Source organism: Lipophrys pholis (assembly GCF_963383615.2).
Source record: "Lipophrys pholis genome assembly, chromosome: 11".
Lineage (NCBI taxonomy): Eukaryota > Metazoa > Chordata > Actinopteri > Blenniiformes > Blenniidae > Lipophrys > Lipophrys pholis.
This window is the reverse complement of record NC_137631.1, coordinates 21,340,419-21,353,394: the sequence shown is the minus strand read 5'-3', so window position 1 is coordinate 21,353,394 and position 12,976 is coordinate 21,340,419. Positions and strand designations below refer to the sequence as shown.

The following is a 12,976-nucleotide window of genomic DNA, read 5'->3' as shown; positions in this document are numbered from 1 at the left end:
ATGAGGGGGAAAAGGTTTCCTTTTCCTTCACTTAAAGGCCTGAAGCAGCTTCAGTAAACTCAATCACGAAGTCAGATTGTATTTAGAGAATAAGATGAAATGCTGAATATTGAGATGGATGCTGCTGATTTGCCTCTTTTGCTTTGGCAAAGCATCTCTTCCTCTCAGTCAACATACATTCAACATAAAATGATTTGCAAATATTTAGAAATTGTGCTTTATGCACATAAAACGTGTATTTTGAAAAGTTTCCCAAATGCTCCATGCTTCATATTTATATTTGTACTTATTTTTAGGTGACAGCTGCTGCTAATAAGCATGACGCTTCATTTTTTTCCACTGAAAATCCAGTGAGAGAATTAATTTAGAGCTTTAGATAAAAAATGGTGAGATCTATATTTGTGTAATTTTGGTTAGTTTATTAATTTTCAATTAATCTTATTATATTTATATTGTATATAAGTATGTTTATTTATACTGACTTTACTATGTTGAAGTTATTAAAAACCCAGTTTTTTTTTCTGCTCAGGTTCTTTGTTTTCCATATTTAACATTGGTATTTGAATGACTGCCTTATAAGGGGTTAAGGAGACAAGGTCAAGGTTTAAGAGGATTCAAGTGGAGCCCACCTGACTTCATTGTAGGGATCCAAACCTGCCCCCTTTTTAAAATCCACCCTCTGCACCGTAAGCACCTCAGGGTTGTCGAGCTGCACATGACAGCTGGGGGTAATCAACATTTTCTTCTTTGTTAAATGGCGGTCTCGCTTTGATAAGATCAAGACAATCAGTCGAAAAGGTTTCAGACAAGGGAGCAGTGAAAGACCTCATTACTTCAAACAGGACTCTAAGCTTTAGTCACCTTACCAGTAGGACAGGTGAGACTTCTCAGTCTATCATCTTAGCCCCTCACAGCTCTAATGCAGAGGTTGATGCATGTGGCTGATGCACATGCTATTTGTCTCAGGTGGTCCTGGCCTGTGTCACTCGTGATCTGGATTGATGCTTTACACAACCCAGGAGGCAGTGAAGGGAACTTCCCCTTCTGACAAACTGAAGCCAGATCTGTTCTCAGATCTGCTCTCAGACTGCGGTACTGACCAGCTGGCAAAGCATCACAGCAAAAACAGACATTCATCTAAAGGACTAGTTCACCACGTATTTTGTTGGCCTCCAGTTGATCCTGCTGATGGGTTTAGTTCACAAACATGTCTGTTTGTTACCGCTGAAGGATGATTCCTAAATCGTGAAATTTACCAGGCGTCAGATCACAAGAGCAAGAGTGAACACTGTGACGCGGCTGCTATCTTAAGCTCCTTATTTTTTCCACCTACGCAAACCAAGAATTTCAGTTCAGGGTGCAAACACAACCTACACTGCCTGAGCAACAAAACAAAACAAAACAACATAGTGATTGTCAGGACTCAACACACATTATTTCTTCAGTCAAATGAACTATCGAATAAACAAGACATGTAAATAAATACATTTGAACATCACAGGTATTTATTTGTTATTTGACTATACTTGTTCATAAAATAAATATACATACATGATGTATTTGTACGTCTTTGTAGTAAAACAAAACAATATTCATTATGCTAAGATTTTACTGTTTTTGTCACGGCAGAAATCATTTCAAACAAATTACAGGACCTTTTAGTTAGTTATTTCTAAAACTATTATTTACTCTTTTAAATTTCATCAAAATGTCTTTATTGTGTTGAATAGAATAATCGTTATTACTTGCAATTACAGTATTACTGGCAACCATAAAAATGCAACCATAAAATTATTGTTTATGAATATGATGTATATTTCATTGCTCCAAGTCACTGCTGGGAGCTCTACGGTGTTTCTAAATATATTTTACCATCATCACTTTTAAACTGTAGATACTGTGGTCACATTTTGGATCTCGTAAAGTTTGAAGAAGAGGTTCCTTCGGTGACATGTTGCATTTGTCTATAGCTGTCTGCATTCTGCCATTAGGAGTTGCTACCGCACATTTTGTTATTTTCAATACCTCCGTTCTAATGTATCGTTCCTTCTGCATGTCCTCCTCAACGCATCTGTCAACATCCTCTCCTTACCTGGCAGCTCCATCCTCGGCATCCTTTTCTGTACAGTTCTCTTACGTGACCAAATTTTGTCAATCCTATATTGTCATTTTCTGACCGAAAAGTCTAACATGATCTGTCTGCCTCTCTAATCTAATATTTTTTTAATCTGGAACCCTAAATGCCTACTCACAGGGAAAACACTGTTTTGGCAGGGGTCAAAAAGGAGCATGAACAAGACCGTTTGTTACCCAGGTCTTTCAATCATCTCACTGTGTGGCTGTTTCTGAGTAATTAGTTTCTAGGAGGACTATTGAGCACATCAAGGTAATGAGGTTCTTCAAAATCCCAATATTCACAGTATGAACAATTTCCCACAGTATATTTTACAAAATGTGCAAAATTTAGTATGCAAGGTGCAAGATAAATATTCTTCAGACATGATTGATAAATGCAGCAAAAATGATAACTCCTTTAAAAAAACAAGATGCAAAGTGAATGAACAGAATCAAACTCATGAATGAACAGCTGCAGCTTTTTTCACACTGAAACTACAACTTGAGTTAAAATAATGAGACTTAGTAGTGTTTTTCTTGCAGCTGCTGATAAGACTCTTACTGCTTCTTTGCGGTCAGATATTCACACGTCCCATGACTGTAACCTAACCTACTTTTGAAGACTCCCACTGTGGGAAGCTGTCTGAAAGCTGAGCGGCTGTCCAGGTCGGTCAAGTGTCTTTCAATACTGAGCTGACTCTTTTGTCGAAGGAATGCACAATGACTTATGAAATTTTTTGAACAAGCTCACCTTCAGGAAGTTTGAGACAGACATGTGTGATTGTGTAATAGCTGCACCAAAGCCAGTCTGTCCCAGTTCTGTTCACTTCAATCAGAGGGATTTATTCATGTCTGAGCATCAAGCTACAACAGATCTCACAGGCTAATCTCACCCATGGCACTAAGAAACTGCCCAACAGGAGCACTAGACATGCCACCTGCTGATGCACTGTCTGACCCTACCTCTCCTGCAGACCTGCAGGGCGGAGGTATTGAAATGTATTTATACGTGCTACTGTTAGAAACACTTGACAAATGTGTAACAGTCAATCAATGACACGGCAGACCAGGGTGTAACGTTAATAGTGCACTGACAAATCCTCATTTGACAGGGAATAATACAATAGTATTTGTGTTGTTCAATTAAACTGGACAAAGATAAGACTGAATGTTCGTTATAAGCATTAACATCATGCTTGCAACTTTCACTGTTGATCTGATTTATTGTTAGTTTGTTTTTTAAGTTGTTGTTCTTTCATTGACTTTGGCACGTGTCAATTGTTATGTACAAGATTGAGAAGTAACATACAGTATTGTGCAAAACATTTAAGCTGGTGTGAAAAAAATGCCACTCATCCACAATGTAATTGCTGGCCCAGTGATTGCCTGGAGGATAAGAGAAGTGTCCCAGGTTTATATCTTACTGCCAACAGAAAAACACTGTGGGTCCCTAAACACACCTCATTGATCCCTTAGCAACGACAGCGAAATATTCATAGAACTGAATGTGTAGTAAAGCATTGAAAGTGACTAATTGACATAATTGATACATCCAACCATCTTCTATTGCACATTATCCTGTTCAGTGTTGCAGAATTTTGGAGGAGACAATCGCAGCAGAAGATGAAGAATCTGAAGCAGCTGAATCAGATAGATTGATGTAGACTTGAGGGTAAAGTGTGATCACAAGAAATACTGACTTATTTAATTCCAATTCAATTTGCATTAAATGGATAAGATAAACTATTATGACCATCCTGAAATTTTGGCACAGCTTAGCCGATCACAACAAACTATTTGTGCAAATAAAAATCATCTTTATACTTTAAATAGGAACAGGAAGCAGGAAAGTATGTCTATTATTAAAATAGTAACATATGAATTAAACTTCACAAACATATGAACATTTGCATTTTAAATAAGACGGCTTATGTCATATCTGACCTTGTATTTTGCAGATTTCTGGATGTTATATTTACTTTGCTAAAAAAAAGCAGTGACTCTTCTTCATTGGGAGATCTAACCTACCTTCCTATCCACCTCATAATCATCGCAGTGTTTGAATTTCCAGAAATTCAAGGTCTTCTAAAAGCACTTCATCAATAGAATTCCCATCTTTTCCTGATCCCCAGCCTTGTTTGAACAACTAACTAATCAGTTCAGTGAATGGTCTGCTTACGTGCACTTCCTGCCGTCTCCTTAATTAGCTCCAATTCTTTCATTGCAGAACAAACAGCAGCATATGCCACGTGGTGACAGGCGTCAGTGTACACAAGAATAGGACAGAGCCGCACACGTAAACACCTGCCGCAATCAAGATAGGTGCGTTATACAAGATGCAAAGAATTATCATTTTAAAAGTATTGTGTTTCTAAAAATACCGTGCTTTTTCCACTTAGAAACCTTTTCTTTTGGATGATCCATTTTTAATGATCTTGAACAAATGGAGTTTTATAGTACTGGCACTGGCTGGCATTCATTTAACATGGATGCCAGAAAACACATTTTCTCTCATATTGAGGATTTAAAATATAAATCACAGCTATAGCTATTTTACATAGCAGATATGTAGGGAGATGCCTATTTATATATTTACACAGTATTGTTGATTCATTTATTTGTTTTCCATGCACAGCAGGAATTTTTTTCTATGTGACTGAATGCCTTCATCTGTAAGATCAGAAATCCAGTATGTAAAATATGAGGGCTGGAGACATACGTAGATAAAGCATGCTTACTATACTGTAAAATATAAATTTGTGCATTGGTATATCTGTGTGTATGTCATATTTTAAATAATTATTAGTGATTTTATGATATTTAATGCCTTTTCTACATATGGAATATACCGATAAATTACCACTGACTAGGAATACAGTGTATAAGATCTTTACTATCTCGTTTATAGTTACAATATCCTATCAGACAAGCTGGCTGAGGAAACAGAACAGTGGCTGTTATAGTCACTGCAGATATCAGGATCACGATGTTTGTTTTCAGAGGTGGTTAAAGGTCAGTGTCTTTGATGTTCAGGTACTGCATAAGGGGAAATGTCTATTGACATGCGATAGAAACCGAGGGAACTCAGGATATGAGCTGAAGCTGAAGCTCCGACGGCATCTACTGGCATTGTGTGTCTTTATTAACACGCCTTGACCAGGTGGTTGTGAACAAGCTGAGCCTTGAAATCAAAAGACGGAACGTGACACTGCACATGCATTCTTCACTCCTTCATTATTACTCCTGCTCACCCAGCAATAGCAGCAGGGTCAGAGGTTGTTTCATTTTATAAAAGGTCATTCCAAGTCCTTAAGTATGACGTAAGAACTGAGCAAAATGTGGTACCTTCGGGAGACATTGCTGCTGATGTGCAATAACAAACATCCATCCTGTCTGGTTAATTCAGTCTCTTAATCACTTTGACTGTGGTAATCCCAGAAAATACCAAAGTTCAAGGCATATTCGTATACTCTTCACAAGAAAAATTAATGGTCTGAAAACAGCAAGATTTAGAACAAGGATAAGGAAGGGTTTAATGAAGAGTCAAATATATGACAAAGGAAGATAAAGTGATAGATTACAGGTTATTCAGACAGGAATTATGGGATTCGATGCTGTTGCATTTGTAAAGTATATAAACTACAGTTTATATTCCTTATCATGTTTTACGCACACTTTGACCAGATGTGTATTCTCACATGAACGTGAGATAAAAATAGAAGACGTTTCATGGTAAATGTCAAGTCATTTTAGAGAACAGTGAATTGTGTGGGCAGAGTTCAACAGACGACTGAATAACTGGCATCCAGCATCAGCGTCAGAATAGCCTGACATGCCTCGGCGCCGATGATGTCCATAATGAACCAAGCACACCAGGAGCCCCTTGTTATGTTGTGTTCATGGAGTCAGATCATATTAATCTGTCAGTGAGACTGGCAGGCCGAAAATGAAGTTTGTCAGGGCAACAGGAAGCATCTGGGCTTCATCTGGATCTCTTTGACATGGCATGCCCGGGAGCGAGGCCTGAAGACAGGAGCAGCCAGCAAAGTGCGAGTCACTGGCTACGAGCAGTCTTAAAGGCCAAGCACGATTGCGCCGTAAACATTTTCAACGTAAACACAACGTGACTCGCGGACCAAGGCATCGCTCACCTATGTGCATTAAGGGTTCAGTCAAAGCCCACATTGTGTCTATAGACAGCATCCTTTAAAAGACTCTGCCTTTTTCCCCATAGGGAGATCTCCGTCCAGTGTACGCGCAGACCATCTGAGGATTTCCATTAGAAAGAGTGTTCTACATATCAATCCAAGCTTTAATTAAAAAGCTACTATATTCAGGGAGCCTTCGTAAGCTTGCTGGAAATGCGCAGGTCGTCCTCCTCTTCTCCATGAGTGGGCGAAATGGCACATTTGGAAACCAAATGAGTTTATTGTTGCCAGGCTTGAGCCTTTCATCTGATTTTATTGTCCTTACCGAGTGACTGTCACCCTCTGGTAAACACTTGGTGCTGTCATCAGCATTACCACCATTACTCACATGCTTAACAAGGTGGCTCAATGTGTAATCAAATGCAATCCTATCGCACGCAGAAATTTTGATAAAATAGCTCGAAGAGTTAATATCCAAGGATTTAATTTTGAAAAGCTTTCAATCCATTTTTTTTTCTCCCCAAGAGTGGGCGTGTGAATCTTGTAAAAATTCTCAAGTGCATACAGGTGATCTGAGTTTCGACAGCATGTGCATTAACCTCCAATGGTGTGTGAATGGGTGAATGTGATGAGCTATGTAAAGCACTTTGGGGCTGTTGTCAGCGAAAAGACGCTATATAAGTAAGTCCATTTATTTATTTTTATTTAACCTTCTACCATACAAGCTCCTAGTAGCTGCGGTTCAGAGCTGCAGTGTCCTGGCAAAACGTATGAACAATTGTCCTTACAGAACATCTTAAGATGAGCTATGTTGTCAGGATAACTACAGTGAGAGGCTCTGATGGCAGCGTCTCATCATGGAGGTCGACAACTTGCTCACATACTGCTGTGGAAACCTTCAACCAGCAATTATCACAAGTCAGCCAACATAACATAGTTGGTCACTCTGGTACAAACGGCATACAAAACCTTTCCCACATCTTCACATACACATGATGCCCATGGAGTTATTGAATCTCAAATGACCTGATCCTGAATATCTTTAAATACCAAAGCATGAAGCACCGCAGAGAAATGTGTTTTGTATGTAAGTGTTACAGTGACAGATGAGAAGTAAAATTTTTGTTCAGAATTTCATGTTTGAATCACTTCTCTACAGTTGTTTTTGCTGTTGACCCTTAGTTGGTACCTCCGCCCATGAGTATAACAATCCATCGGAACTTAGTGGGAAAGATTATCTTTAATGAAAGCCTGCCAGTAACTGAATACAAAAATAGTACTTTGAGAACAATTACAAACACAACTTTGTTTTTACGGACGTCAGTTAGGAGCAGCAATTTGGAGGTGACGGATCCCATTTGTCAAGCAGTCTTTCCAGTGGAAACACAAATAGTCTGAGTCGAAGCATGATCTTTGGAGATGAAATACGGGCAGCTATAAAAAGCACAAATGAGAGTCTGAATGAGTGCTGAACACTGATCTGGAGGATGCCTCAGACAGGAAACTGTCTCCTCAAAACATCTGCCAATTGGGGATCAGTCTCTGACAACATGGCCTGCAGGTGCTGAAACTGCAGAAGAGGAAGAAGGAAAGAACAGACACATGACGTTAATTTTCCACAGGAGCTGGTGGCACATCGCAGCAGCCTATCACACATCCTGATTGGACATAACCTCCAAAATCAATCTTCAGAAGCAGTTGGGAAACTCTGCAATCTTATTTCAACTTTTAAATCGACTGCCCTCTCATAACCTGCACTCATTGAATTTTAGAGATATTTAAAATGTTACTTCTGTTTGCCAACAGTGTCAGAAAAACTACTAAATCTATTAGTTTAAATCTTTTCAAAAGTGACATGAATAAAAACAACAATGTCTAGTTTGTATCAGATGGAAAATATAAAGTAGAATAATCAGGATTTCTTGGTGAACTTCAACCATATATACAGTACCTTTAAAATCTTGGAACACAATTGGTTCAGATGTAGCATAGTTCAAAAACCTTTTTGGACGTGTCCCACTTCATTTGAATGCGATTTACATTATTTGCATTGTCCCAAACTTTAGGATTCATGGTTATATTTGAAAAGAGTTTTTTCTCGGTAAAAATAAATTGAACATGTATTACATTGTAAATCTCTGTGATCTTAACTTGAATAAAGTACAACAGAATATGCATATATGAATGGAAGTGCACAGTAAACTAAAACAGAGTCCTCATTATCAAAGTATTTTTTTTTGCCAGGGTTTGAAAATGAAATATTTACACCTTTTGGGGTTTTTTTGTATTATATTTACAAAATTACGTAAGTAAATGTTTCTCAAGCCATTTTTTTCAATCATGCTGTTGCACATGACGTTTTTCTTAAAGCCTTTTCAGGTTAAGCTTCTTAAAGACTGGTTTGTCTCTACTGTCAGAAGACATCTGTGACCATCAGACACACGGCTCCTCAGTTAAATACATTTACATTGTGGTCGATGTTGTAACTCTCTGTTCTTTGACCATCACTGGGTCTGTGTAAATGTGCACCTGCACATTGAAACCTCACTTTGAAGGCTCTTATTTGATTTAATCCATCACTGAATGTAATATTTCACAATGATCGCAAACTAAAATCCAAATAGGAAGAAATTACTTACTGAGGTTTTAAACTCTGGAAGTAAAGTCGCTGCAGCTGTGAGTAAAGTTTTCTCTGTCAGGTAGCCTTGCTTGACCAAATCTACAACTGTGTCCTGCAAAAAAATAAAAAATAAAATAAATAACAAGAAAAAGCGGGTAACTCAGAACAATGTTCAGCATTAACGAACTTTACCTTGGTGATATGATTGCAGAGGTGTGCTAAAAACTCAGCTGTGATCTCTGCAAGAGTCAGTAGCTGTTCATCTTTTGTGTCCTCTTCGTTTGTGGAGCTTTCTTTGCACTCAGTGTGGTACTGGCACACTCGCAGGAGGGTCCCAATAAGAGGTAGCACTGGAGATAGACACCACGTGCATGCACGACATGGTGAATTATTATTATTATTATTATTATTATAATTATTATTATTATGCAACTGAAAAACAGTAAGTACGGATCAAAAAAAAAAAACCTTACTCGTGTCACTCTTGTTGCATTGTTGATGCTGACATTCACTAAGAGTCTGCAGCACAGCGAATGACTGAACCAAAATGCTCTTCTGTTCATGCAGGACAACAGGAGGATCGCTTGGTTGGCAGAGCTCCTCACACACAAGACCACTGACAAAGTCCCAAACCGGTTTAGCCGGTCCTTCAGGGGACGCTACAGGAAAAAAACAACTCATTTTTAAAAAAAGTGACGACACTTTAGAACACAGCTGATGAAACTTCAAGAATTGGCCTCACCAAAAACTTGAATGCCCTCGTCTATAGTGGTGAGGAGTTGGAGGATGTGAAGATAAACCTCTACGCTGTTCAGATTCTCTGATCTGTGAAAACAAATCAAAGCTGTCTTCAGAGTTTTGCACTTAGATTGAACTCAGGCCACCACATTAGGTAAAATGGCTCCAAACTAGAAACAATGCTTCTTATTCACTTTCAGAGTCCCACCTCAGCTGCTTGGCTGCTTCAAGAAGGCACAAGGTCACATCCAGATGGCTTTCACTATCACCCTCCTTCTCCTCGCTTGGCTGAGCCGTGATCCAGGCCTTCATCAGCTCTTCGTCCAAGTCAAACAGTTTGTCCACCAGCTCGCCCACCCTCTCAAGCAGGTCAGCTGTGAAACACATGACTTCCTTAAACCCCTTGTTGTGCTCGGGTTAGTCACCAGCAAGTGATAATCCATCAACAAATACCCCTCTGAATTCAAAAATAGTTACATCAATTCAAAATCACTTGTTTATAACACATAGAGAAAGTGTAAAAACTGGTGCACATAAGACGGTGGTTAAAAGGTGTGACACAAAAAAGATGAATACTTTTGATGCATTGTGCTTTTTAAAGTCAAAATCAAATGTTCCAGTTTTCACTGGAAAGCAAAAAATGTTGTTCGTCGGAAAGACAAAAGGAGGGTTTAAAAACACTGTTAAGAGGCAAAGAATGACCTAAAAATTAATGTTGGAATGCAAGCAATCCAAAAGAAAGAAGTAAAGGTAAAGTACTGTTGGTCGAGCTGCACATGATGAAGCAAAGGTTGTTGCGCACAGATGTGTGCTGTCGTATCCTCTGAAGCCACAGGGAGCAGACATCTTTCTGAGACATGCAGGTCAGCAGCAATCTGTAAATATCGATAAAGAAGATGAATATCTCAGTTTTAGTGTGAATTGCTTTACAGAAACACAAATGTCACCTGCTTGTTTCCAGAATTGTGGGAGGATCTGTATCTCCGAGGAGCAGCAGCAACACAGAACTGTTGGTACACAGGGTGTTGCATTAATACCAGATGACTCATAACAACTTTTTTTATTTTTTTTTTTTAAACAAGTAGAAATAGTGACATTCACCCACCCCAAGTCTTCATTTTGGCTGAGAGTAGCACAAGTTTCAGGAAAACATGCAATGTTCCCAAGGATTCCGACACTGATTTCCTAGTACCAGAGAAAAACATGGATTGTCTCAGAAACATAATTTACATACATTTTTTGTGATTATATTCTGGTGTGCAATCCATGAAAGTGGAAGATTTTACCCACTGTGAGACGTGGACAGCGAGATTTGGCTATCACTCCGAGAAAAATGTCTGTGGCTTTAAATTCTTGCAGAAAACCAGCCACATCCTATACAAAGGATATTTAAAAATCAGTTAATGAGCAATTGAGCGTGTAGCGTTTAATGTAACATGGCTTCAGGGATTAGTAAAGTTGCATTAATGACAGATAACAGACAACCAGATCCGCTATCTGGGCTTCAAAGAAGAACTTTTTAGAAGTCCTGATGTATTTTCTTTTTCAGAACATTTACCACACAATAAACAACTGAATCCATCAATCCACTTCACCTAATCCTGGACAAAGCAGTATGCTTAATGGATATCAGTTTTCAAACAAATAGAACAGTACCTTGTCTATCGCCATATCCCAGACTTTACATAGATCCCCCTCATCATCATCAGAGAGCTCCATCTGACCATCAGAGTTTTCTTCTGATTGCTCTGTGACCATCTGTAAGACACAATTTTGGAGATACACACCACACTCAATTGCAATTTCTACACAGAATATGTCAATCCATGACGCAAGTTCTGAATGAAGTTCATCTAATATAACTTTTGAAGAAGTCTTCCTACATGGATAAGACGAGTAAGGGTGCTGAATAGCCAATGTTTGCTGTAAACTGTGTCTCCGATGGCATCAATGTCTTCTTCCTCCACTCTGTCGGTTGCGTCCGGGGGTGGTGACGGGTTACGGTCCATTACAGGAAAGTCTGATCCAGTTGGGGACGAGGAGATCTCTTTTCCCTCTTGCTCAGCACCCTCAACACGGTTGTCTGAAGGGAATAACCAGTGGTGTGAAGTACAATCAGAAACATCTGACATTAGGCATCAAGTGTGCTCAAAGCTGAAGTGTTCGAAGCAGGAAAAATGTGCAGGTGAAAGGAGTTAATAAATGACGAGACAATGTGGCAGAGCATCACCCAGACTGCAGCTCTCATGGGCTGTTTCTGCTCTGCAGTAGTGAAGCTCAGCTCAGCTGAGTTAACAATTCAATGTTTACAGCCCTCATTAACAAAAATAAAATTGCGAGCCGAACCGATAATATTTTGAGGGATCTAGTATGAATGCAAAAGGAAAAAAATCGTATTATATTCAATATTATATTGTTATTAATGAGTATTGGTGTCTGCAGGGATGTAGGTTGTCTGCGTCTTCGGCTGCTGAAATAAAGGCTTTTTTTTTTTTTTTAAAGGAATCGAGAAAGTGCCAAATAGGCAGAATATCACGCACACTGCTTGCTGGTTCCATCATTTTGTTTACATAAAGTATTGAGCAAATCCTAGTAATCCTCTTCAATCTACTCTTTTCAACTGTACTTGCTCACACAGACTGTGATCATGAGAAACAAACTGGTGAATCTCGGACAACGAACTCACTCAGACCTCGAAAGATAAAGTTCAGTATATGTTAGCTGTGACACACCGACACAACAGCCAAACGATCCATCTGCACCACAACTGTGCAGCTAGCGGCCTTGAGTCGGTCTAAAAGGTGATTTAATGTCTCACAGCGGCCGTCAAACTCGAGTCTGCAGCGTGTCAACTCACCCATGGTGCGGTAACTATCTAGTCGGGATCAGATGGGAGATCAACGCATGTTTTTCACTCTTTTGAGCGCACAGCAACATTTCAAACAGCCTCCATTTGGAATCAGTGCTCTGCTGCGCATGCGCCAAAAGGGCGGCAGCGTACGGCTGCGCAGTAGATTCGAGTTCATCTGAAGCGACAGTACACAGTGCCCTCTGCAGGACACAGTGGGAGCTTCAGGCGCATTGAAGACTGGCAAGCAGTGGATTTAATCTGAAGGCCTGTAGCAACTCTTTCTCGTAAATGATTACATTTTTATTGAAAGTAAATGACACAATACAAATTATTACACAAACAAATAAGCTACATAGTCACTTCCTTTAAATCAGTCCATAAAACATTAATTTATACCAGGCTTTCCAATAAACAATAGATTTAAATTATTTTAAAATGTTTCCCACAAAGTGCTTACTTTGTTTATTTCCCTTTTTGTGCATTTCATAATTGTTTTGTTTGAAT

The 12,976-nt window shown here is 39.1% G+C and overlaps 1 protein-coding gene across 1 annotated transcript; it reads right to left on the bottom strand.

Annotated features, from left to right (window-relative positions):
• Positions 1 to 5,626: 5,626 nt before the first annotated feature.
• Positions 5,627 to 12,604, bottom strand: saal1 (serum amyloid A-like 1). Its single transcript, XM_080475323.1, has 13 exons — positions 12,479 to 12,604; positions 11,505 to 11,704; positions 11,278 to 11,379; positions 10,912 to 10,995; positions 10,727 to 10,806; positions 10,569 to 10,628; positions 10,381 to 10,496; positions 9,830 to 9,995; positions 9,626 to 9,708; positions 9,357 to 9,542; positions 9,076 to 9,233; positions 8,903 to 8,995; positions 5,627 to 7,833 (listed from the first exon to the last, which is right to left on the bottom strand). Exons 1-13 carry the CDS (start codon positions 12,480 to 12,482, stop codon positions 7,756 to 7,758), a joined length of 1,410 nt encoding a protein of 469 aa, XP_080331449.1. The 5' UTR covers positions 12,483 to 12,604; the 3' UTR covers positions 5,627 to 7,755.
• Between the last annotated feature and the right edge of the window lie 372 nt (positions 12,605 to 12,976).

Bases quoted from the DNA above. Each gene is read 5' to 3' on its own strand.
- saal1 (XM_080475323.1), bottom strand. The intron at 9,709-9,829 runs GTGGGACTCTGA...TTGTTTTCACAG, and splicing joins GAAGCAGCCAAGCAGCTGAG to ATCAGAGAATCTGAACAGCG. The intron at 9,543-9,625 runs GTGAGGCCAATT...TTTTTCCTGTAG, and splicing joins CGAGGGCATTCAAGTTTTTG to CGTCCCCTGAAGGACCGGCT.